Source organism: Brassica napus, chromosome A10 (genome assembly GCF_020379485.1).
Source record: "Brassica napus cultivar Da-Ae chromosome A10, Da-Ae, whole genome shotgun sequence".
NCBI lineage: Eukaryota > Viridiplantae > Streptophyta > Magnoliopsida > Brassicales > Brassicaceae > Brassica > Brassica napus.
In genome coordinates, this window is record NC_063443.1 from 17,586,520 (window position 1) to 17,610,407 (window position 23,888).

Below are 23,888 nucleotides of genomic sequence, written 5' to 3' on the forward strand. Positions count from 1 at the left end.
TCGTTTTTTTCTGCGTGTCTTAGGTATTTTTACTATGATATTGAGATTCTTGACGTTATTCCTTGGTATATGAATACAACAGCAAATATTTTATAAGTTAACGGCAACGTTTGGATTTAAACGGCGTCACGAGGTTCAACAGTGCGGCGACTATATGGAGAATGGAGATGACGGGACCCACCGCACGCGAGACGGAAGGCAGTGTGGCAGTTTAACGGCAGGGAATGGGCACACGTGACTATGCTGCTCCTCTAAATCTCACTTCCACCTTCTTTTGTTTCCTTTTTTTTTTACTGCTTACAAGTTACGACTATTTGTTTTTGTACTAAAGTTACAACTATTTTTCTTGTGATATTTTCAACAGTCGTTTAATCTTTTCCTTTTTGTTTGACATGATTAATTGATCTTATTTCATAATTATTCCTGAAAATTAAAATCTTATTTGAATGTAGCACAATTCTACAATAGCTATGACAGTACCAACAATCGTGATATATACAGAATTAAAATTACAAACAGAAAAAAATAAAAAGAGTAAAACGGGATAGCGTAAAAAAAATGTGGGACCCGCAATAATCGAGAGGTGTGAGTTGGCCACGTGATGGATGGGAGGTAGCCAAAAGGTTTCTTATCACGTGATACGGCGTGATTCACGCGGCGCAACTGCCACGTGTCACTTTTGGATCCGACCTTGTAGGTTAAAACTTCATTTTTAGCTAATTTAATTTAATGCATCGTTTAGTTATTTAATCCCGTGTCTTACCATAGGACACATGATACATAATCTACTATTGTTAACTGATCCCTAAGAGGATTCCTGTGCAAATGTACAGAGGAATGTCCGTAATACAAATACATTTGTTTTTCTTGAATTCCAGCTTCTTATTCTTCTTTTTAATTTACTTTATGATTATATTATTAAGAAAATAACAATGATTAGAGACAACTAATAATCCTCTTTAGAAGGGAACAAAGAAGAAAAAGAGGCCAGCTAATCCAAACGAGGTGCTCTCCCATACACTCTTCTGTGTATGCTAAAGTTACAGGATTTAATGTTTAAAATTTTAATTGTATTTCTGAAAAGGCAAAGGTTCGATCAATTGTAGAACTCCGCCTACGAGCATTTGTAATATATTAACAACTAACATGTAAAGAGATGTTTATTGCTTGATTAAAAATAAATGTTGTCGTGTGCATGAACCTGATGAGTTGTAACTTGTGATATGAGATCTCACGTTGATTTTATTTTGAACTGGATCATATATTGTATATATGATAAAATGATATAGTATTTTTTTTATATATCAGTCTGCTAATTTATAAATCTTACGATTCCCTGAATAATTTGCTCTGTATTGTTTTTCCTTACATGTAAGATTATATATGTAAGATAAGAAAATGATATTTTTTTGCTATAAGAATTAATTTAGTTTCCTAATTAACTACCATTCACTGTTTTTGTACCGTTCGTCTAAAAGCAGGCTAAAATATACTGCTCGAATTTCCAACTTGTACCTGTTGTATAAAGTAATGCACATTGATCTAACTATAGCTTTTTCAGTATATTGTATATTGATCTCACTAAAACTTTTGTTTTAATGTGAAAAACTGCAAAGTTTGCATATGGATTGATTTATAGTTTACTAGCAAGAGAACTTTTTCAATATTTATGGGATGGACCCTTTATTCTCTTTTAAACCTGGTAAATGCAGGTGTATCTAAATTAAAACTTCTTTTTTTCACGCGTGTTTTTTTTTCATTACAAACTATATCAGGTTGCCGATAAAATGCTAAAATAATTGTAGTTATATGTTAGATACGTATGTAAGTCAAAAGGAAGAATAAAGTACCAACTGAACCATGAATGGTTTAGGAGCTTAATCTATGGCCCATAATTCCATAAACAAACATTTACAAGTATAACATGTTATTACCGAGTTGCCCCTGTTATACATGTTCGAAAATCAAGTCATGCCCTTACTCTTGAGATTCTACAGTAATTTCTCACGTGAGCTGCAGAGTCAATTGACGTGGCCCTACTATAGCATGAAAACGACATCACGCTAACCTCTTCTTCCCATCTTTCACTTCTGAATTGACATTTTTAACTTTTTATTTATTCCTTTTCTTCTAATTCTCTAATTAAGCCACTAATACATAAAACAAATTCATTTTAGCTAATCAATTACTTGTGCGGTAGAGAGACCGAATCTCAAATATAACGCCATTACACAATTAACCAAACTACAACGTATCATTAAAGAACCATGAGCTTGCGAGCAATATAACAATTTTATCGGTTATATGAAAAGATTAAGAAAGAGGAAAAGCGTGTTTAGGCTTTAGACACAACCTAACAACTCACGGGACAAAGTGGAGAGCATGTGGGGATGTGTTATTGTTATTGCCCCTTTCCCTATTTTGTATCATTTTCCTCTTCATGTGATCCAACACTGTTTAGCTATAGTTCCTCCACCCCCCTCTATGTTTTAGATTCATTTATTTTCATTCTCAAATTAAAAAAAAAAAAAGAAGAAGAAGAAAGTGATGGCATAATTAATTCATTCCTAACTCGCACGCAATGATGGGACGGTAATTGATCCTCTTGTTCTTGCATACTCCGGTCCATCATTATTTTATAAGTTTTAGGAGGTTTGAGCAAGTCTAAACAACCAATAAAAATATTTGTTTCCCAAATACATAACTAAAATTCGTCCACAATATACAATGTTAGTTTGGTAAATGGTAATTAAATTTATTTTATACATGTAGTGTTCTGTTTTGGTTAGTTATATATATATATATATATATAATTTTTGAATAAAATATAAGGTCTTTAACAAGTGGCACTCAACTAATTTGAAAATTTGTTTAATTAGCTTACATGATTAGGATCTTGATTATGGGTCCTAATCTCGCTGACAATTGTAAATGGCATTGCACAAAGGAATAGCTGTATTTGTTCCACCTAATGTCACGTACATAGATCCCTCCCACTCACACAAACACATAGACGCATACACTTACAAAATTATATTTGCCCCACTCACACAAACACATAGATTTTGGTTAGGTATTCGGGAAACAAATGCATACCATCATTCCACAGCATGATCATTTCTACTATAAATTCATATCACCAAACCGCTTATGATCATGATGATCATTTTCAGCAAACTTAGCTGGCATTCTAATATAGTAATATATATACGAAAAAGCATAAGGAAAACCCGTTGAGGTGCTTATGCATGGAATTGATTCATGGATATACATATTAATTCCCTAATACGGCAATCACATAATACATAGTCTCACTATATCAAACTTTGATACTTTTTGTTATTTAAACGTAGACAGAATCATATATAGTTTTTTTTTTGTGTGTGTGTAAATGTAACTATTTTGTGTAATTATTTAGTTATATGATTATAGGTGTTACAAATAAATAACCAGAAATGACGAAGGGACACGTGATTTCATCAAATGCCATAATATTCTTTCTTTATTCAAGTTTGGTGGTATTCAGTTTACGAAATACGAGAATATGCGAATAATTGAATATCAAATACATGGAGTTCACATAGTTTATTGATTTTCGTTTGGTTGCATTTACTTCGACGAATAATAATAGTCTGCGTGATTTCTATAACCTATAGTAAAATAAATAGAGTGCATTGACACGCAAAAATATTCAATGAATTGAAATATAGAGGACAACGTCACCAACAACTACAAGCTGTTTGATTGGAATATTAAATTATGAATTCGCGAAGATTTAATGTTCGCTATCGCCATGATTGTAATATGAACATATGTTTTGCGAATGCATGCCTATAAAAAGTTCAAATTAATAGCTGCATGTGAGTTTCATTTGCCGACAACGAATATTGAAAAATGTCCATCAATTGGTAGAGTCATTGAAACTAAATGCTAGCTATATACAATTTGTAAAAATTAATACCGTATACAACTAAAATTATACTCCACAAGCAATACAAATTTCCTTTCGTTCTCGTTTTAAATAAATTTACATTAAACGAATAATCATTTTCTTTATATACTTCACAGTCATTGATTAAACAAAAACAATAGATAACTTTTTTTTGTTGTTGTTTGTGGATGTACTTTTAAGCGCCGCTAAACGGATAAACCGGGGTTTACCATACACTTACAAAAGCAAACTAACTAGACATCCATCAACCACGTGACACCGTTAGAATTAACGTCGTTTAAACGGAGTGTATCACTGTTAAAACGGGGAGCGTTATTAACGAGTGTATAAAAGATCTCCGCCTTCTCATATTACCTCTCAAAACAGAGAGAGAGGGAGAGAGAGGGAGTGAGAGAGCTCTCTGGCTGATCTTTTTTTCCCCCGATCAGATCGAAGAGTTTGCATCTCGGAGTTCGAACTTCGGTTGCTCCGGCTTAACAGATCCAAGCTTTACCACAATTCGCCGTCGTCGTTTCATTTTCGACAAGGTACTCTAATCGTATCCGTTCGTTGATTTAGATTTGACTTGGAATCCATTTTATCGATCTCGTTGCTCACGAGTTGACTTGAATTATGCGAAATTCTGTTGGTTTGAGCTTGAATTATGGTTTTAACTTACGAATCTCTCTGCAATTTCGTTGACAGATCTATCGAATCCGTTTGTTTTGGTGATTTCTTCAGTAAATCTCGTCGAACTGGAGAATTATCTGAATTCTAAGCTCAATTTCTCTTCAACCAGCATCGGAGAAGAGAAACATCTGTTGAATTCTCAGATCTGAGTAATTTCAGAGAATTCACGTCAATTTTGCAAGGAAACGTCCGAGAAAATTAACCGCGCAGAGAGTTATTTTGAAAAAAAAGTTATCCAAGAACCGTTGAAGCTGTCGTTGTTGTTCATGGAGCTTCCTCAACCTCGTCCCTTCAAAGCTCAAGGTAACACATAGACCTAATTTTAAAATTAGATAAAAAGGAAGAGTTTAATTTTTATACTATTATTCAACTCCCAATAGGATTATTATTATTATTATTTTTCTTTTTCGTTTTTAATTTTGATTTTAGAAGAATTTCAACAGGGAGAAAACCAACACATGATTTTTTATCGCTCTGCAGTCATCCAACTCTCCAGCCAGATCCAAAGCCTACACCACCACCTTCTTCTCAAGGTAGTGATTTACCTTTTTACCCTTTTCATTAAAAGATTCTCTTAAAGCCGTCACGTTTTTTTCCGCGCGTGCATCTATTCTGATCTGACCACCTCTTTAAGACGAATCATGGATCAAAATGTTGCTATCTCATTGGGCCCCTAATGGACCCAAAGCCCAAGACAATAAGGAACCGTTAATGGGAGATTTAAATAATTATAACTGCCACATCATGGTCGCATAACTACTTTCGTAACATTTTATGATAAGGTCGTGTCGTGTGTGTACGTCCGGTTTAAACAATGTGAATGTATATGCGTATGATTTATAGAATTTTTTTGATGAAACATTGAGCAGGTAGCCACTTGAAAACCCATGATTTTCTACAGCCGTTAGAATGTGTTGGTGCTAAAGAAGAGACGAGTAGGATTGACACAACCAGGATAGCTTCTGAGAAGCCACCTCCGCCTGCACCGCCTCCACCGCTGCAACACGTGCTTCCCGGTGGAATAGGAACGTACACGATAAGTCCTATTCCTTATTTTCATAATCAGCAGAGGATTCCTAAGCCGGAGCTGTCACCACCGATGATGTTCACTGCTGCTGTACAAGCCGGTTCTGGTAGTGATAGAAACGTTGTGGATGAGAATTCGAACTCTAATAGCAGCTCATACGCTGCGGCAGCAAGCGGATTCACTTTGTGGGATGAATCTGGTTCTGGGAAGAAGGGACAGACAAGGAAGGAGAATAATGCTGGCGAAAGAGCTAGCATCAGAGGTAACAAGACAGATCCATTCTTGATGTTAGTTAAACTACTTTACAAGTGCTTTAGAAACAACATGAAATGAGATTTTCTTATACTGTTTAGCTGATGGTGCAGCAACTATGGGACAGTGCCCAGTGGTGGAACGAAGGTCACAGTCTTTGACAAATACCCCTTTGAGCGGTTTCAGTTCTCGCTCATCCTCTCAGTTAGTCCCATCTCTTATGTTTTCTCTATTACTGGATTTATGGACATATAAGACTGATCAAATAAAGTTTTACTTTGGCTGCAGAGGGTCTGGACTCAAGAGCCAGAGCTTCATGGACATGCTAAGATCAGCAAAAGGAACTTCACAGGATGATGATTTGGATGATGAAGAAGATTTTGTCATGAAGAAAGAAAGCTCCTCCACTAGCCAGATCCACAGAGGTTTGAATTCAATCAGATATCATCAACGTTCCATTTTCTAATTTGCTACAGCTTGAGTTCTGATTGATTTTGTTGATGTAGATTTGAGGGTAAAAGCAGAGGCGAGAGGCGGTGGTAACGATCAAAAGCTGAACACGCCTAGGTCTAAACATTCTGCTACAGAACAAAGGAGGAGGAGCAAGATCAATGATAGGTAATTTACACATAATGTGGCAAAATTCAGAATTGATTTATAGAGTACAGGAGAGACGAGAGACTAATCAAAACATTGTTAATGGGTCTCTCTGCAGATTTCAAATGTTGAGACAACTAATACCTAACAGTGACCAAAAGCGGGACAAGGCCTCCTTCTTACTAGAGGTATAAATATCATTCTTTCGCCAAGTGTCCTGTAACAGATTATTCTCATTTTGTTTCTAATCTCCAAAAGATATTTCGAAATTTTATACAGGTTATCGAGTATATTCAGTTCTTACAGGAGAAAACAAGCAAGTACGAGACTCCTTACCAAGGATGGAATCACGAACCTGCCAAGCTATTGAATTGGGTAAACATAATCGCATTTTCAAACCATACCTCAATCTTCATTTTTACTGGTTTAATACTGAAGCAGACAACTGTGTGATCTGTTTACATTACAGCAAAGAAACAACCAACAGCTAGTACCTGAAGGAACCGTTGCTTTTGCTCCAAAATTGGAAGAAGAGAAGAATAACATTCCGGTGCCGGTGCTTGGAACAACACAAGGCGTTGTTATAGACCGTCCAGAAACACTGAACCGAGCAACGCCAGCGACCGGGGCATTTCCTTTGTCAGCTCAAAGCAACAGTTTTATCTCTCCTGTAATTGCGGGTAACCCCGTAAATCAGTTGCACACAAGAGTCGCAGCATCAGAGACCTTAGAGCCAAGCCAGAGTTCTCGGGGTCATACTCAGCCATTGAAAGAAGAAGGTGGTGATGAGGAAGTTCATGCGGGTAACATCAGTATATCAAGTGTTTACTCACAAGGGTAAAACTTAAATCACTCCTCATTTAAAACTCATTTTATCTTGTAACAGTTGAAAAGTGAAAATCTAATTATTTTTTTCTGTGTGGAGCAGATTAGTGAAAACACTAAGAGAAGCATTGGAGAATTCAGGAGTGGACTTAACGAAAGCAAGCATCTCTGTCGAAATCGAGCTTGCTAAACAATCCTCTTCCTTCAAGGTTCCTTGTTTTTAACTATTTGATTAAATTCAAACCACATTGATACTTATGGTTTTTAGTTTTGTTTACTACTGATAGGATCATGAACCCCGTGGATTAGTTTCTACCGGAAACGATGACCCCAAGCAAACTCGGCAACCAAAACGGCTGAAGACGAACAACACAAGTTAAAAAAAGAAAAAAAAAAGAAGCAGCACTACCATCGGGTATAATCCCAAAGTCGATTCCTCTGTTTTTTTTTTCTCTTCTTTACCTCAAAAAGGAATTTATTTTTTCGGATTATTATAGAGAGATATATTCGATCTTAATTTTTTTTCTCTTATGTACATTCAAAACTATAGTCTTATAATGTTTTATCTCGTGGGTCCATACTCTTATGAGGCCTAAGACTATTGAGACCCGGTTATGCTAACCGCATTTTAGACAGTAATTCTCAATTCTTCTTTGGAGTAATACATTTTGTTCGGTATTGGTGATCAAAACTCATGTTATCTTTTGTATTTTGATTATTGAATGGGCGACGACGCATTAATTGAATCGACCTTGTATATCTTAAATTCATAACTATAGTGCCTTTGAATTGGCCTTGTAAGCTCGTGGCAACCAGATATTTTTTCTTCAACTGTTCTATAGCTCGCTTGGTCTCAGCATGCTTACTGGTTACTAGGCTGGCTAGCTTCATTGCTTCGGTTCTCACTTTCTGTTTGTTGTTTCGTTTTTGCATTTCGCTACTAGTTTCTTTGTAATCGCGGTAAAAAAATTGAAAATTTGGTATAGTTTAACATTTTACTAAAAGAGAAAAAAATTTAGTGCCTCGTTTCTGATGAAATTTACCAATATTGTAAGGCCTATGAGAAGTGTTTTCTAATTTCTCGAGTTTAAGTAAAAGTAATTTGAAATCTTAATACATGATTCTAAATTAATTTTGTCATTTTCCAAACCAAAGAAAGAAAGGATATAACAAGGGAGCAGAAGAAAAAGGAAAGGTGCTTTCAAAGGAAATAATTCAAAATCAAAGCATCAAGGGAAAAAGAGTGAGAAGATGAGGGCATATTAGTCATTTAAACTAGGTAGTTTCAGATGAACGTTGGAGAAAAAATATGAGATCCCCAACTTGGAGATGAACAATTTGGAGAACGGATAAAAAAAAGTTAAAAATTATTAAAGTCTCTCCTTCGTCTCTCTCTCATTGCTCAAACTCTGGCGTAGAAGACTAATAACTGAAAGCAGATCTATTCAGCAAGAAGGAGGAGAAGATGTATGAGCAGCAGCAGCAGCATTTAAGCGATTCTGGATTTGGGGATGATAGCTCGTGGCTCGCGGCTGATGACGATCTCCTCCGTTTGCCTCCTCATCACCAATCTGATGCCGCCGCAGCAGCAGCAGCTACGAACTCCGGAAACGAGAATCTGGATCGGCGTCTTTTGAAAGATCTCGTCGAGATGGTTCCCCTCATCGAGCAGTTCATGGTATATAACATTCTCTACCTTATCTCTCTCGAGTTATCTGAGCCGAAGGACCTCGTGTGGGGGAATTGAAGATTGGGTGATCGATTAGATGCAATTTCGAGCCCTTTCGATAGATTCAATTTTGGAGATTTGTGGAAATGTGAGAGAAAGTGATGATATTTTGGAGTTTGAAATTTTTATTAACGATAATAAAGAGTGTGAGGTTGTTTCACATTTAAGCTGAAATTTTAATATCTTTCTTCTCATTGAATGTTAAATAGGAACACAAAGAAAAGAGTTCGTTTAAGAGGAGAGGTTCAATGGTCTACACTAAGATGCCTTCCAAAGAATCCTTGTCCAGAAGGGTGAGTTTGCTTGTTTCCATCTATTATTATCTCTCTTTGTGGTAACTTTTATAGCATGAGAACCATTGCTTGGTTTGGTTTGGTTGCATAGGTACAAAGCTGGTGGTTACTAGTTTTTGTTCTCTTTTCCTTTTTGGGTATGAGTTGATATCAGCTAGGCTTAATGGCTTGATAAGTTCTTCTATATACATACACAAGGAGGGTTCATAGACTCAAAGCTGTTTGAAATTTTAGCATATGCAGTAAATGTTATAATAATGGCTTTATGTTTTTGGTTAAAGAATTTAAATGGGTGGGTTTCGAGTTTCCAGGTGACTGTATCAGTTTTTAACTTGTATGTGCATTTACTTGATTTAAAGGGAAGAAATGCTTCTCAGACAGTCCCAGGAAGAAAGAAGAGAGACGCAGAGGGAAATAATAACGATGCTGTGAGCGATCCTAAGGAAGTCGGTGAAAACGCAAGGGCTTTGGCTGGTGCAGAAAAGGATGAACTTACAAGACTTAGAGAGCAAGTGAGTGAATTGCAGACGAAACTATCAGAGAAAGAAGAGGTTTTAAAGTCGGTGGAGATATCAAAGAAAAATCAGCTAAATGAGATGCAGATGAAGCTTGAAGAAACCAGACGGTTGGTTGCTGAAAGGGATACGTTGATCAAGTCTATGCAGCTACAGTTATCTGACACAAAGGTACACCCTTTGACACCATTTTTTGGAGGGCATACATGTCTAAAGATTCATCGTTATTATCTATATACCATCTTCAAATGCTAATCGCTAGTTTTTGCTGTTTTCACTAGATCAAACTTGCAGATAGACAAGCAGCTCTTGAGAAGACCCAATGGGAAGCAAAGACAACAGGAACGAAAGCAATCAAGCTTCAAGAACAGCTAGATGCTGTTGAAGGAGACATCTCTTCTTTCACACGGGTATTTGAAACTCTGGCGAAAACAGAGTCCAAGAAACAAGACATGGATTATGATGCAACTCCATACCAATTTGATCATCTTCCATATATAGTAAGTCAAGAAACAACTATAAACATCTTTCTTTTCCCTTTTTATTTTGGAAGTCATATCTAAAAGTGTTGCAACTACAATGAAAACCAGGACGATATAGATGAAACCGAACTGAGGAAAATGGAAGATGCAAGATTAGCTTATGTAGCAGCTGTGACTACCGCAAAGGAAAGAGAAGATGAGGAGTCTCTAGCCATGGCTGCTAAAGCTCGTGCCTACTTGCAATCACTAGCTTTTAAATACTAATCATGTTCTTCATGTGTTCTTTATAGGATTTTCCGTCTTTAGTTTATGTAGGTGTATGTGGATTTGTACCATGAAAAAATTGGAGAAAAACAAACAGAAAGTAATGGTTTCTACCGAATCACGAATGCATTCGAGTTTTTGTTACTCATTTGAGCTTGTATCATATTGTTTGTTTATTATATGATATTCAAAGGGAACATTAAACAGATTGTATTATACATATTTTTAAGATAATTTAAGAGTAAAGAAACAAAAAAGGGCCTCAACTTGAATTGTACAATGCCACAGTCGTCAGCTATCATGAAAATCAGGAAAATATATAAATCGTGAGAGATGGAAATATTATAATTGGGCTTAATTCGTTCAAAAATATAATCTGGGCTCACATTTAAATTCTTTGAAAAGTATAAGGTCGTTAAGGTATTATCTGAATCTTATGAAGCTCGCACGTGCCGAAATCAATTACCCGTGTCAAATTCCGCGCCATATCGCGTTGCACCAATACGACGCCGTCTCAAAAAACCTATAAAACCCATTCTTCTTTGACGGAGAAACAAGTAAATTCGATAATGGCGGAGGAGAGTCGCTGCGGCGGAAACACTGTTGCGATCTGCGTCCGCACACTCTCCGGAGAATCGACGATTGTTCAGGTCTCCTCGAACGGGACGATTCACGACCTCAAAGTCGCCCTAAAATCCTCTTTCGCTCCCGCTTCTTCCTCCCCCAATTTCAATCTCTTCTTCAAGGTAATGCTTATTCTCTACGCTCGTTGTAACTTATGTAGTTGATTCTACCTCGCGCCGGCTAGGATTTCACGTTTTATTTTTCGAAATTTCGAGTTTGCTGTTATTTTTCGTCACTGATTTCAAATAACCTTGTTTGAATTAGCCCTTCTCGAGACAAATTGTGTTCACAACATCAATATTTTTCTATTTTAGGGATTGAAATTGAGTTTGAGCAGTAGAGTGGATACTACTGCCGTTAACAGCGGCGAGTTCTTGGTTTTGGTTCCTTTTGTTAAGAAGCAACGTCCACAAACCCCAAAACCTGATTTATCAGAGCCTCCTTTGACTCCAAGCTTCTCCAATTCAGCATATTCCGCAATGATTCGAGAATCTTTACACTCCAGAGCTGAGAATCATTCTGTAGGGGTGAAACGGAAACGGGACCAAGACACGTGTCCAGTTGCATTCTTGAAAGGTGTTTTGGAGTCTGATTGTAAAGATGAGTTCGGGGAAGAGAACAAAGAGAAGCTTGCTGAGGTCTTGAAGGCTAGGAATTGCTTGTCTTCTCCTGGTTTTGGAAAGTGCTTGATGTCAGGGGAGACAAGTAGCTATTCGTGTTCTTGTCCAGATTGGGTGAAACTGTCGATGGAGACGTTCACGTTTTTGAACCTCTTTTCGTCTCTTAATGAGTCACTTGGAGAAAAGTTGTACTTTAACCGGTTGGAGGATTCGCTTGCCCGGTTAGCAACGTCAGGAGTTCGTGTCGGTGTAGAAGACGTTAAGAATCTTTCAATTTTATGCCCCAAGGTGATTTGTTGATACTTCTAGATAATCCTACCTATTTAATGATTTTTTTTTTGTTGTTGTATGTAACCACTGTGGTTGTTGTAGGTAGTAAAGGTTGTCACTGATCAATTTGAGGCTGCTAACTACGAGAATGCTATAGTTATAGGTGATTTTCTTGAAACAGATAGATGTGAAAAATATGAAAAACCAGGTATATACTTTCTGAATCCAAGCTATTGGGAGTTTTCTATTAAGATTCTACTAGCGTTTGTTTCAAATCATTTATTTTATAGGTCTGAAGAAAACTCCACTTTCAAAGGTCTTTAGTTCTATTAAAAAGCGGGAGACTTCTTTTAAGGCTGCATTGTGGGAGTCCATCAAGTCGCTAACGGTATGTTTATTAACACTCCAACCTTTTTCTGTCGTGTAAACTTATCAAAATTATGATGAAGTGAACAGCTTAGGCATCCATGCACTAGCATTATTCCATCACTTCGGTCTAGCATAAAATTTTGCATTATTTGATTTCTAAAGTGTTTTTGAACTTCAGTTGAAAAATCGATGTAAGAACGGAGTAACTGTTTCCTTGGAGGATATGCTTATCTTCGCCAGGGAAAGTGCACGTGTCGACGATGGACAGACTGGAAAAGATAGTTTTCGTTCATTCCGGAAGTCGTGTCATGTAAGAGTCTGCTCCGATACTGACGCTGTACGTATTCTGTTATTAGCCCGTTCTGGAAATATAGTTCCTTAATGAACACCTTTTTTATGTATGAGTTCACGCTTTTTGGTGAACGGTCGCGCAGTTGATTTTTTGATAACTTAGATTTTGGTTTTGTCCCTTTTGGATAACTTCTTACTGCGTCCACATGCAACAGTAGTCAGTGTTTGTAGCCGTAGTATTTGAAGGGCTGTTCTCTATTTTGATGCGTAACCACTGATTATTGGTAGACATGTTCTTAGGTTTTTAAATATATTTATTTCAATTAACAGGGCACAAATTCATTGCTACCGTTGGAGATGGTTGAACATCTCAGGAATGGTTTTGGATCTAAAGGACAGGTAGTTTAGTCTCTACCTTTTACTCTCTAACTCTATGCTTCCTCGAATTTTTAGGTCTGGTTTGTGAGCAAATCTTGATTGGTTTAGCTAAAGAGCTTTACACGAAGCTTTACTTCTTTTTTTTTTAATTTTTCCTGTTGCAGATAGTTCACGTTGAAGATATCAATGCTCGAAAACCTGTCTATGTCGAAATACCAGATGAGCTCTCAGAAATCACGAAGTCTGCCTTGAAACGCATTGGAATCAATACATTATACAGCCATCAGGTACCTTATCTTATAATGTATTTCTTAGTCTATGGATTTCATTTTGGCTGGAACCTTTTCCTTTTTTTTTATCAGGCTGAATCTATTTCAGCAGCCTCGTCTGGGAAGAATGTTGTGGTTGCAACCATGACTTCGAGCGGAAAATCTCTTTGCTATAATGTGCCAGTCTTTGAGAAATTGACCACTGATACAGATGCTTGTGCCTTGTACTTATTTCCAACCAAGGTTACTCAGCTTGTCTCTTTTCTAAAACGTTTTCTGTTTTGAAATTTCATTAATGTTGGATATTTCTAGGGTAGAAACTGATTCACTTTTGGTTTGTATAGGCCCTAGCTCAGGATCAGTTTAGAGCGTTGTCCGATTTAATAAAAGGATACGAAGCTAGCATAAATATGGGGGTGTACGATGGTGATACTCCTTATAAGGATAGAACATGGCTGAGGAATAACGGTAGACTGGTAAGTTCGTACTGTCTTTCTTTTTCCAACAGAATAGTGATTCATTAACTCGTTCTCATCTGAATTCCCAAATACATATTTCACTAACCAGTGTTATTGATATATTTTGATGCAGCTGATCACAAATCCTGATATGTTACATATGTCAATCTTGCCTCTTCATGGGCAATTCAGACGGATTTTGTCAAACCTTAGGTAACAAATCTCCCTATGAAGGTAACAAGGCCTGCTTACAATCCATGACTTAAAGTTGAGTTTACGTTGAATATTAGGTACATTGTAGTCGATGAAGCCCATACTTACAAGGGCGCGTTTGGCTGCCACACAGCTCTCATATTGAGAAGACTACGCCGCCTCTGCTCTCATGGTGACAATACTGATCACATTGTCAAAGCAATAGTTTCCATTACAAACTTTGTATACGCACACTTTTTAGCTGACCAACCATGTCTTATTTCCAGTGTATGGCGTCAACCCCACATTCATATTTTGTACTGCAACATCTGCTAATCCTCGAGAACATTGCATGGTAAGCCTACGTTACTGATTATCTGGATATAGTATCTGCTTGTCAAAAGCCTTGCTACGGGATCAAAACATGGCTTGTTGATGGTGCAGGAGCTTGCAAACTTATCTGAGCTCGAGCTGATAGAGAAAGATGGAAGTCCTTCCTCCAAAAAGCTATTTGTCCTGTGGAATCCCTCAGCCAGCCCAACAACTGTATGATTCAGAAATCTGGATTTATTTGAACCAACTCTGAGACTTTTTATTTACTCCTTATTTCTTTTATCTGTTGTATTACAGAAATCTGAAGAAAGCTCGAACGACAAGAATAGTAAAGGAGATGCTGCAGATAATTCATCAAGGTAATTTTTTCAAGAAATCAAATTTGTGCTCATCAATCTGTAGCTGACATTAGTTATCATTTGGTTTCTTTTTTTCAGCCCACTTTCTGAAGTTTCACACCTTTTCGCAGAGATGGTTCAGCATGGCCTACGCTGCATTGCTTTCTGTCGATCTCGCAAACTTTGCGAACTTGTTTTGTGTTATACGTAAGTTCTCTTGCAAACCAGCAATTAAATTCTTACTCTAGGCTATAAAAATGTTGATGGAGTTTTAAGATCTGCAAAATATGCTGTAGGCGTGATATTCTCGCTAAGACTGCTCCTCATCTTGTTGAAGCCATATCTTCATATCGTGGAGGTTACATTGCTGAGGTACATCTCCTTTTTAATGTTTAAGAAGTTAATTGTTGTTGTAGATGGATTGTTTTTACTAGATCAAGAAGTTGATATTTTGCAGGATCGGAGAAAAATAGAGGGTGACTTATTCGGTGGAAAGCTTTGTGGTATTGCTGCAACAAACGCACTTGAGTTGGGGATTGATGTCGGTCACATAGACGTAACTTTGCATTTAGGTTTTCCCGGCAGTATTGCCAGGTACATCAGTTTCTCTTAAAACTGAAATACTCTAAGCTGCAGCTGGTAATGACTGATCTCTCTTTTGAATTTTCAGTCTTTGGCAGCAAGCGGGTCGGTCTGGAAGACGAGAAAGGCCCTCTCTTGCCGTATATGTAGCCTTTGACGGTCCCCTTGACCAATACTTCATGAAATTCCCGAACAAGCTCTTCCGCAGTCCAATTGAGTGTTGCCATCTTGATTCTCAAAATGAACAGGTTAGTAATCTGTGATCTTTAATTGTATTCTTCTGCGGACTGTTAAATACCGACGTGCTTTTCTACTTTGCTTCTCGCAGGTCGTTGCGCAGCATTTGGCCTGTGCTGCTCATGAGCACCCACTGAGTTTGCAGTACGATGGAAAACACTTTGGTTCTGCCCTTAGCAACACTGTTGAATTGCTCAAGAACAGAGGAGTCTTAAGTTTTGATCCGTCCCGTGATTCTTCTGCTAGGATATGGAACTATATTGGTCGAGAGGTAATATCCGGCACTACACTGAAGTTTACAATGCGAAAACTAGTTTCCTTTCTCTGAAAACCTTTTGCTGGACAACGTTTTCTCTCAGAAAAAGCCTTCGCAGAGAGTCTCTATCCGGGCCATAGAGACGGAAAGATACAGAGTAGTGGAAAAAAGAAGTGACGATGTCCTCGAAGAAATCGAGGAAAGCAAAGCCTTTTTCCAGGTCTACGAAGGAGCTATTTATATGAACCAAGGAAGGACTTATCTGGTCGAGGCTTTGGATACGAAAGAAAAGATAGCTTTGTGTAAATTAATAAACGTGGATTACTACACCCGGCCTCGGGATCACACATGTATCCATGTAACTGGTGGTGAAACTGTAAGTATTTTTTGGCATAACCTAATTGTAATTCTCTTGTGTGATAGTTTTTTTTAGTTCATTACCGTGTTCATTGTCTCTCAGGCTTACGTATTCAAGGCTCCAAAGAATCAACTGAATAAGACAACAGCACAAGCTCAACCCTGTAGTGTGAAAACAGACTGGTTTGGATTTTACCGTATCCGGAAAAAGACCAATGAAGTATATGATGATGCTGGTCTCTCACTCCCAAGTTACTCTTACCAATCACAGGTTTCTTTTTAACCAGCAGCCGCACACGCATACATATCCGTTTGGTTTGGTTTATTAATTGGTTAAGCAGGATTGGGTACATACACTCAATCATACTTAATATCTTTTTCCGGTGTAATAGGCTGTTTGGATTCAAGTGCCTGGGTCAGTAAAAAAAGCATTGGGCGAGGATAACTTCCATTCTGGTTTACACGCTGCTTGTCACGCTCTTCTCCATGTTGTCCCACTGTACGTGCTAGTGTTTTGTTTTTTCTTGTTTTGTCCTCTACACTGCAGATTATAACTTTGGTTTCTTCTTGTTGTTGGTACTTTGTCGCTAGATTTGTGCGTTGCAACTACTCAGACTTAGCTCCGGAATGTCCGCATCCGAGTGACGGTAGCTATTTTCCATCAAGAATATTACTATATGATCGTCATCCTGGAGGAACCGGCATATCCGCCCAGGTAAATGAAAAATGAAACTCACATTTTTGAAAAACTAATATACATTGTTTGTTGAATTTTGGTAAATAAATATTCTTTTTGATTTGATTGGCAGATTCGTCCATTCTTCACAGAGCTTCTAAAAGCTTCGCTTGATCTCTTAAAGGCATGCTGCTGCTCAGCTGAAAGTGGTTGCCCCAGTTGCGTTCAAAACTTTGCTTGCCACAATGAGCTCGTACATAAGGTTGCAGCCATCAAGATCATTGAGGTGAAAACCAAATTACTAGTATTTGGTTTCTTTCTCACATATGATTTTACCAAATTTTTATTTTTATACATAGAGAGAACTGATCATATGTATTCAAAATGGCGATTTTAGGGTGTTTTGGAATCGGAAAATTTATATTTTCAAGATGGAAGTTGAAGAAGCACATGAGACGTCGTCTAATGTGGCCGGACTTGAGTTTACACTTAGCTGATTTGTTTACTATTAGTGTAATGTGACGAACATTTAAAAAGAGTTTTATATGATTCCATTAATTTTTACATCAGAAAAGAATCTAGTGGGCACTGGGAATGTTTTTTAAAATGATCATGGAGCAGGTGGCGAGTCCATTAAATGCTTTTAAAAGAGTGTTTTGAGTTGAGAAGGTGAGAGTGTGTATTTTTGTAAGTTCTCCTGCAAGCGATAATGGGGTGGGCGATAGCGTTACACGGCGGTGGAGGAGACATTCCGATCGACCTCCCTGACGAGCTACGTATCCCTCGCGAGACCGCTCTGCGTCACTGCCTTGATCTCGGCGTTTCCGCCCTCAAATCCGGCAAACATCCATTGGACGTCACCGAACTCGTCGTACGCCTCTCTCTCTCCCTCTAGCGGATAGTTTTGTGATTCAGTTTATCATATAGTTTTGTAACAATCGATGAGGAAACTGATAACTTGGAGACGAAATAGTCAACGGTTTTAGTTTCTGATAAGAGATCACTCTATTGAGAACTTCACAGTGAGCCATTTGTTTTTGATGAGTCTTATATAGCTATGGTTAAGTTTCATCTGTTGTTGTTGTTGTTGTTGTAAAGGTTCGTGAACTTGAGAACCACCCATACTTCAATGCGGGTAAAGGATCCGTTTTAACTGCACAAGGCACTATTGAAATGGAAGCTTCTATTATGGACGGTAAAACGAAGAGATGTGGAGCCGTCTCTGGCCTTACCACTGTCGTTAACCCCGTCTCTTTAGCTCGACTCGTCATGGAAAAAACTCCTCATATCTATCTTGCTTTCAACTCTGCAGAAGCTTTCGCTAGAGCACATGTACGTCAGTGTAAAAAAAAAACGATTCTTCTACCTTCTTTTGTAATACCTTCTTCTGCTACTAAAGCTTTCTGTTTCTGCTTTTATAGGGCGTTGAGACGGCTGAATCAACCTATTTCATAACTCCTGAAAACATTGAAAGGCTAAAACAGGCCAAAGAGTTCAATCGTGTCCAGGTAATTCGTTTAATTGAGATTTGTGTTTTTTTTTCTTGTAAGCATATTCTCAGTTTTGTTTTTTTTTGCATTTCATCACAGTTGGATTACACAGCGCCTACACCGAAACAACCTGAAATTGGTGGCGACAGCCAGATAGGAACGGTGGGATGTGTAGCAGTGGACAGCGCTGGAAACACAGCTGCGGCCACATCAACTGGCGGTTATGTCAATAAAATGGCTGGCAGAATCGGAGACTCGCCTTTGATCGGAGCAGGAACATATGCTAACCACCTTTGTGCCGTGTCAGCCACAGGTATAGGAGAATATATAATCCGTGCAACCCTGGCTAGAGAAGTGGCTGCGCTCATGGAATACAAAGGTTTGTCTTTAACCGAGGCGGCGGCTTATGCTGTTGAACAATCCGGACCCAGAGGAACATGTGGACTCGTTGCTGTCTCTGCTAATGGTGAAGTTGCTATGCCGTATAACACCAACGGGATGTTCAGAGCTTGTGCCAGGGAAGATGGTTACACCGAGGTCGCAATCTGGCCTAAAAATTGAAATGGTGGCATAGTCTACTCTGTTTATGATTTGAATTCTAACTCCCGCTTATATATACAATAACAAAGGAGTTTGCTTTACTATGTTAAACTTTTATAAAATAAAATCATAATGTATATTACTTGGTAAGTACCTGTGTTCTAAAAATTGACGTAGATGACGCCTAGACGACTGACAATTCCATATAAAGTACCACTTGCAGATTTTTTTAACATTGGTTTTGGTAGTACATCTATTATTGCTACGTAACAAAGTAAGTAATTGCTCTGCTTGGTCCAATTAAAAAAGGAATGTATAACTGCCATGTTCATAAAAATCTGCAAAAAAATAAAAAAATAGGAACCTTGATAACTATGCCTATAGGGATCAAACAAAGAAAGAGAGTTTCATTAATAGTTTAATACTGTGAAAAGAGTAGAAAGTTAAAAAAAAAAAAAATCTTTTTTTAAAAATGATGATGACGAGTCCACTAAATGCGTGTTTGGGAAGTTGAGTGAGAGAGTGAGTACGTAATCTTTTTAGTTCTCCGGCTAGCGATGGTGGGGTGGGCGATAGCGCTACACGGCGGCGCCGGAGACATTCCGATCGACCTCCCTGACGAGCGTCGTATCCCTCGCGAGACCGCCCTCCGTCACTGCCTCGATCTCGGCGTCTCCGCCCTCAAATCCGGCAAACATCCACTTGACGTCACCGAACTCGTCGTACGCCTCTCTCTATCTCTCTCGATCGAGTAGTTTAGTGATTCATTTCATCATATTATATATATAGTTTGTATCAATTGGAAACAGTTATTAGTTTCTGAATCTTCGTGATAGAGAAGACACCAAGGGGCACTGCTTGATCTGAAATTATCCATGAAAGCTATAATTGAGATTCGCCAAAAGCTTTGATAATATAGAGTTACGATTGATCAGAAATCATTCTATTGAAATTTTACAGTGATTCATTTGCTTTGATGAGTCTTATAGAGCTGTCTCTTCTCATGGTTGTTGTTAAGGTTCGTGAACTTGAGAACCATCCAGACTTCAATGCTGGTAAAGGATCCGTTTTAACTGCACAAGGCACTGTTGAAATGGAAGCTTCTATTATGGACGGGAAAACCAAAAGATGTGGAGCCGTCTCTGGCCTCACCACCGTCGTTAACCCCATCTCTGTAGCTCGACTCGTCATGGAGAAGACTCCTCATATCTATCTTGGATTCGATGGCGCAGAAGCTTTCGCTAGAGCACATGTATGTCAGTGTTGAAAATGATTCTTCATTGATTACTTAAACTCTCTTACTCCTGCTAAAGCTTTCTGTGTTTTGATTAGGGCGTTGAGACGGTTGAATCAAGCCATTTCATAACTCCTGAGAACATTGCAAGGCTAAAACAGGCCAAAGAGTTTAACCGAGTCCAGGTAGTTAGTTAATTGAGGTTTTGTGTGTTTGCTTCAGTGTCTTCTTGAAGCATACACTCAGTTTTTAAGTGTTCTAAAAATCGGTCTAGGCGGCTCCGCCTAGTGATATGAGCGAAATGATTTTATCAAATCGATTTATTAAAAAATTGGTGTTCAAAAAGCAATCAGCCTAGCGATTTTTAGAACATTGTTTTTTTTTCATTTCATCACAGTTGGATTACACAGCTCCTACCCCTAAATTACCTGAAGTTTCTGGAGACAGCCAAATAGGAACGGTAGGATGTGTAGCGGTGGACAGCGCTGGGAATCTAGCTTCGGCTACATCAACTGGAGGTTATGTCAACAAAATGGTTGGCAGAATCGGAGACACGCCGGTGATTGGCGCAGGGACTTACGCCAACCACCTATGTGCCGTATCAGCAACGGGTAAAGGAGAATATATAATCCGTGCAACCGTTGCTAGAGAAGTGGCTGCGCTTATGGAATACAAAGGTTTGTCTTTAACCGAAGCAGCGGCTTATGCTGTTGAACAATCCGGACCGAGAGGATGTTGTGGACTCGTTGCTGTTTCGGCTAATGGTGAAGTTGCTATGCCGTATAACACCACTGGGATGTTCAGAGCTTGTGCTACGGAAGATGGTTATACTGAGATCGCAATCTGGCCCAAAAATTGAAATCTCACTAGACAGTCGAGTAGCTTAGTCTACTCTGTTCTGCTTTAAATTCTACATCTTGTTTATATAATTAAGGAGTTTACATTCATAAACTACATTAATTAGCTTTTCTTTTATGTTATGTAAATAATTAAATTTTGGATATTGAACTTTATAAAATAAAATAAGAATGTGTATGACTTGTTTTGATCCAATTAAAAAGAATATGTTATCTTGTTTTTTTCTTTTTCGTTTCTTGGTAAAAAATACAAACTTCAGACATCTCATAAACACTAGCTCAATAACAAGCCGTAACAAGAAGTCTTTTGTATTACTCTAAGCGTTCTTGTTTTTCCAAGGCTTGAGAACACCAACAACGATCACTGCCACAACAATGAGAAGGATGATGATTGCAATACACATCCATTTTCTTGAGTTCTTTTGTAAGCTCTTTGCTCTTTGAAGAGCCGTGTTCCCTGATTGAACGTGATCTACTGCATTTGACACCTACAATTGCCAACACAACACTCATCAGTACTTATTATTACCTCATGTGTCAAGAATGTGTACCCACTTAAGGTCAACATATAGTTTTGTGATGTTATTACACACCTGAGATTCTATGTTGTCAAGCATTTCTCCTTGTGCATCAACCAAAACTGCCATGTCCATAAAAATCTGCAAAGAAAAGGGAGAACCTTGATAAATATGATCAAACAAAGAGAGAGAGTTTCACTAATAGATTTTATCAAACTCAGTTCAAAGATGATCATCTCGTGTAAGAAGATAATATGAAAAATCCAAACCATACTTGTTGTAAGTCAAGAAGTTTCTTTTCCAAGTCTCTGACAGCATCATGACGTTCTTGTATTTCCGCCAAGGTGTCCATTACCTGAGAGAAAAATTAAATAGACACACACATACTCTTAATGTCAAAATGTCCAAAGCATGCGTTTATGAAATAAAAGGAAAAGCTCAAAACCTGTCCTCTGCCTTGCTCCTGAATCGCTTTCTGGAAGATTTGTTCGCTGTTTCCAGTTTCAATCAGTTCATCAATTGTCTGAAAAATCCAAGAAACGGCAAAGGAGTGAGTTTTCATTCAAACTTCTGAGACCACTAAAAACTCAATAGTCTGCTTTACTTACATCTTCATCCGCTCGCTGCCCAGTTACTAATGCAAGGAAACAAACATAGAAATTATAAGAGAGAAGGGAGTACAAAAAAGCAGTCACGTAACATGAATATACATACCAGTAAAAATACGCCTATCAACAACTTCACGATACTCTTGTTGGATGTTCTCTCTTAGAACCTATAACAAGTCACAACATTAATTTGAGGAAACAACAGTTTTCATATAGCTATGAAAATGTTAGCTTAACCCACCTGAAACTCAGCCATCTTGTCTTTAAGCTTCTTCTTTAAGGAACTGTTGCACAGAATCAAAGCTCATAAAAATCATACCAACGAAAAAACTTACATTAAGCCCAAAATATTGAGTAAACTCTTAGAAATAGCATCTGCTTGCCAAGTTCTACTACGTTTGAATGAATAAACATCTGAACACTATCCTATAACCAAAGAGGTCAAAAATCAAATTGTCTACTCACAGTGTAGTTGCTGTTCTTGATCGATCCACGCCAGATCCTTTTCCACACCCAGGTTTTTGTCTATTTGCCAAGTTCTAACAACATTTTGAATGTATACTCATATAAGAGAAACTGATAAATTCAACAACTGCAAAATGTTGAAGATAAAGAGCCATTGACAGTACCTCTCTGTCCAGCTCTTCGAGTTTACCCTTAATGAAACGGGCAATACTTCCGACTTCATCAACGTCTTTTTCCATTTTCTTCTTTATTGCTGCTCATTATATAAGGAGCAACACACACAAAACACTAAATTATATATAAGGTCAAGGGAAACCACCATTAGTACTATAAGATGTCCAACAAGATAAACAAATTTTTACCCTTCATGGCAGGAGCTTTGGTCACAGCTTTTGACTCCTCATGGGCAGCCTATAGGTTTTACAAATGAGTAAATGATAGACCAAACACAAAAAAAAAGAAAAGTTAGTGGGTTTATATACCTGAAGTTTCTTGAGAAGCTTATTAAGCTTTTCATATTGTTTGTCAATTTCTTGAACCTAAGGAGACAAAAGAGGAAGCAAAATTTATAGCAACTCTTTGTTTAGTTGAGAGAGTAGTATGATTTGAAAGGAAGCTGACCTTTTTGAAGAAATCATCTAAACCTTGATCATTTCCTTGCTCCCCTAGTTCCACATCTCCTTCTCTAGAAGATTCACCTCGGGGAAGCTCAAACGAACCCTATAGAGAAAGGAGCCGTTAAGAAGTTAAACACAATAGCATATAATAAACCCCTTCACAAAGCATAAGTTTATTCACACAAAAGACTCTGCTCAAAGAGACATTATAGGAAAGGTCAAACCATACGAATGTCGATTAAAACATTTTGAAAAACTAATGTGCGGCATTCATCATATATTACATTTACATGATTCAATTCAATCGAGAACCAAATCTAAAAAAGGTCCTAATTTTGGAAATCAACAAAAAGAAGAAACCTTTGCACAGAATTAAAAATGTTTTTTTTTAAATCTCACCTTTAGAAGATCGTTCATCGTATGGGTTTGAAGAGACTTAAAGTTTGGTTTTTGTTTTTACTCCAAAAACACGACTTTTGATTGTGCCAATGCGAGAAGAAGACTTGATTCTGCGACGTCGAGTCGAGATGTAAAACGAAAACGCCGGCAAAGTGTCAATCTCTCGAGGGACAAGCGAGAAAACTTAGTGAGACAGAATCGAGATAGCAAAAGTGAAGCTTCAACGGATCTGTGCTCTCTCTCTCTCTCTCTCAGTTTGAGCAGAGTTGTAATGGAAGTAATCTCACTCTCTCTTTATATCTACG

At 37.9% G+C, this 23,888-nt stretch overlaps 6 protein-coding genes across 11 annotated transcripts; 5 read left to right on the top strand and 1 right to left on the bottom strand.

Annotated features, from left to right (window-relative positions):
• The first annotated feature begins 4,238 nt into the window (after positions 1–4,238).
• On the top strand, positions 4,239–8,031 carry LOC106419432 (transcription factor BIM1). Of its 5 annotated transcripts, none has more exons than XM_013860214.3 (12): positions 4,239–4,479; positions 4,637–4,924; positions 5,065–5,154; positions 5,491–5,910; positions 6,002–6,104; positions 6,189–6,325; positions 6,407–6,518; positions 6,616–6,685; positions 6,777–6,872; positions 6,967–7,334; positions 7,426–7,531; positions 7,610–8,031. In XM_013860214.3, the coding sequence occupies exons 2-12, from the start codon at positions 4,888–4,890 to the stop codon at positions 7,700–7,702; spliced, it is 1,632 nt and encodes a 543-aa protein (XP_013715668.2). In that variant the 5' UTR covers positions 4,239–4,479; positions 4,637–4,887; the 3' UTR covers positions 7,703–8,031. The 5 variants fall into 5 exon arrangements, with proteins under 5 accessions (XP_013715668.2, XP_013715669.2, XP_022549448.2 ...); XM_013860215.3 differs by having other exon boundaries at positions 6,014–6,104; XM_022693727.2 differs by having other exon boundaries at positions 4,307–4,479; positions 4,673–4,924.
• A 467-nt stretch (positions 8,032–8,498) lies between these two features.
• Positions 8,499–10,809, top strand: LOC106419043 (protein MICROTUBULE BINDING PROTEIN 2C). Its single transcript, XM_013859790.3, has 5 exons — positions 8,499–9,000; positions 9,261–9,344; positions 9,704–10,030; positions 10,141–10,359; positions 10,450–10,809. The coding sequence occupies exons 1-5, from the start codon at positions 8,788–8,790 to the stop codon at positions 10,603–10,605; spliced, it is 999 nt and encodes a 332-aa protein (XP_013715244.2). The 5' UTR covers positions 8,499–8,787; the 3' UTR covers positions 10,606–10,809.
• Positions 10,810–11,156: 347 nt separating this feature from the next.
• Positions 11,157–17,424, top strand: LOC106419145 (uncharacterized ATP-dependent helicase YprA). 2 transcript variants are annotated; one of them, XM_048742506.1, is made up of 25 exons: positions 11,157–11,351; positions 11,544–12,137; positions 12,222–12,327; positions 12,410–12,507; positions 12,667–12,825; positions 13,110–13,178; positions 13,322–13,444; positions 13,520–13,669; positions 13,771–13,902; positions 14,018–14,097; positions 14,175–14,269; positions 14,364–14,431; positions 14,521–14,622; positions 14,707–14,768; positions 14,847–14,954; positions 15,044–15,119; positions 15,205–15,341; positions 15,418–15,577; positions 15,658–15,837; positions 15,926–16,198; positions 16,283–16,450; positions 16,572–16,678; positions 16,771–16,894; positions 16,989–17,141; positions 17,253–17,424. In XM_048742506.1, the coding sequence occupies exons 1-25, from the start codon at positions 11,175–11,177 to the stop codon at positions 17,295–17,297; spliced, it is 3,546 nt and encodes a 1,181-aa protein (XP_048598463.1). In that variant the 5' UTR covers positions 11,157–11,174; the 3' UTR covers positions 17,298–17,424. The 2 variants fall into 2 exon arrangements, with proteins under 2 accessions (XP_048598463.1, XP_022549447.2); XM_022693726.2 differs by having other exon boundaries at positions 12,667–12,798.
• On the top strand, positions 17,332–19,035 carry LOC106419389 (isoaspartyl peptidase/L-asparaginase 1-like). Its single transcript, XM_048742511.1, has 4 exons — positions 17,332–17,726; positions 17,954–18,187; positions 18,277–18,363; positions 18,445–19,035. Exons 1-4 carry the CDS (start codon positions 17,565–17,567, stop codon positions 18,904–18,906), a joined length of 945 nt encoding a protein of 314 aa, XP_048598468.1. The 5' UTR covers positions 17,332–17,564; the 3' UTR covers positions 18,907–19,035.
• Positions 19,036–19,345: 310 nt separating this feature from the next.
• LOC106419388 (isoaspartyl peptidase/L-asparaginase 1) lies at positions 19,346–21,159 on the top strand. The gene is made up of 4 exons (XM_013860165.3): positions 19,346–19,607; positions 19,904–20,137; positions 20,218–20,304; positions 20,517–21,159. Exons 1-4 carry the CDS (start codon positions 19,443–19,445, stop codon positions 20,976–20,978), a joined length of 948 nt encoding a protein of 315 aa, XP_013715619.2. The 5' UTR covers positions 19,346–19,442; the 3' UTR covers positions 20,979–21,159.
• LOC106419390 (syntaxin-132) lies at positions 21,129–23,886 on the bottom strand. Its single transcript, XM_013860167.3, has 13 exons — positions 23,584–23,886; positions 23,189–23,287; positions 23,050–23,106; positions 22,930–22,978; positions 22,732–22,820; positions 22,568–22,641; positions 22,344–22,386; positions 22,209–22,269; positions 22,103–22,128; positions 21,940–22,017; positions 21,769–21,849; positions 21,570–21,635; positions 21,129–21,464 (listed from the first exon to the last, which is right to left on the bottom strand). Exons 1-13 carry the CDS (start codon positions 23,599–23,601, stop codon positions 21,294–21,296), a joined length of 912 nt encoding a protein of 303 aa, XP_013715621.1. The 5' UTR covers positions 23,602–23,886; the 3' UTR covers positions 21,129–21,293.
• Positions 23,887–23,888: the final 2 nt, after the last annotated feature.

What these genes read in the sequence shown, in the direction of transcription:
- LOC106419388 (XM_013860165.3), top strand. Translation starts at nt 19,443, where the DNA reads ATGGTGGGGTGGGCGATAGCGCTACACGGCGGCGCCGGAGACATTCCG. An exon ending in TTGACGTCACCGAACTCGTC is followed by an intron (nt 19,608 to 19,903) that starts GTACGCCTCTCT and finishes GTTGTTGTTAAG; the next exon opens with GTTCGTGAACTTGAGAACCA. An exon ending in AAGCTTTCGCTAGAGCACAT is followed by an intron (nt 20,138 to 20,217) that starts GTATGTCAGTGT and finishes TGTTTTGATTAG; the next exon opens with GGCGTTGAGACGGTTGAATC.
- LOC106419432 (XM_013860214.3), top strand. Translation starts at nt 4,888, where the DNA reads ATGGAGCTTCCTCAACCTCGTCCCTTCAAAGCTCAAG. An exon ending in AGTTCTCGCTCATCCTCTCA is followed by an intron (nt 6,105 to 6,188) that starts GTTAGTCCCATC and finishes CTTTGGCTGCAG; the next exon opens with AGGGTCTGGACTCAAGAGCC. An exon ending in TCAAGTGTTTACTCACAAGG is followed by an intron (nt 7,335 to 7,425) that starts GTAAAACTTAAA and finishes TGTGTGGAGCAG; the next exon opens with ATTAGTGAAAACACTAAGAG.
- LOC106419043 (XM_013859790.3), top strand. Translation starts at nt 8,788, where the DNA reads ATGTATGAGCAGCAGCAGCAGCATTTAAGCGATTCTGGATTTGGGGAT. An exon ending in CCCTCATCGAGCAGTTCATG is followed by an intron (nt 9,001 to 9,260) that starts GTATATAACATT and finishes AATGTTAAATAG; the next exon opens with GAACACAAAGAAAAGAGTTC. An exon ending in TACAGTTATCTGACACAAAG is followed by an intron (nt 10,031 to 10,140) that starts GTACACCCTTTG and finishes TGTTTTCACTAG; the next exon opens with ATCAAACTTGCAGATAGACA.
- LOC106419390 (XM_013860167.3), bottom strand. An exon ending in TGATAGGCGTATTTTTACTG is followed by an intron (nt 22,129 to 22,208) that starts GTATGTATATTC and finishes TCCTTGCATTAG; the next exon opens with TAACTGGGCAGCGAGCGGAT. An exon ending in AACTTCTTGACTTACAACAA is followed by an intron (nt 21,636 to 21,768) that starts GTATGGTTTGGA and finishes TTTTCTTTGCAG; the next exon opens with ATTTTTATGGACATGGCAGT.
- LOC106419389 (XM_048742511.1), top strand. Translation starts at nt 17,565, where the DNA reads ATGGGGTGGGCGATAGCGTTACACGGCGGTGGAGGAGACATTCCGATC. An exon ending in TGGACGTCACCGAACTCGTC is followed by an intron (nt 17,727 to 17,953) that starts GTACGCCTCTCT and finishes GTTGTTGTAAAG; the next exon opens with GTTCGTGAACTTGAGAACCA. An exon ending in AAGCTTTCGCTAGAGCACAT is followed by an intron (nt 18,188 to 18,276) that starts GTACGTCAGTGT and finishes CTGCTTTTATAG; the next exon opens with GGCGTTGAGACGGCTGAATC.
- LOC106419145 (XM_048742506.1), top strand. Translation starts at nt 11,175, where the DNA reads ATGGCGGAGGAGAGTCGCTGCGGCGGAAACACTGTTGCGATCTGCGTC. An exon ending in AGTCCATCAAGTCGCTAACG is followed by an intron (nt 12,508 to 12,666) that starts GTATGTTTATTA and finishes TTTGAACTTCAG; the next exon opens with TTGAAAAATCGATGTAAGAA. An exon ending in CAGCCATCAAGATCATTGAG is followed by an intron (nt 17,142 to 17,252) that starts GTGAAAACCAAA and finishes TGGCGATTTTAG; the next exon opens with GGTGTTTTGGAATCGGAAAA.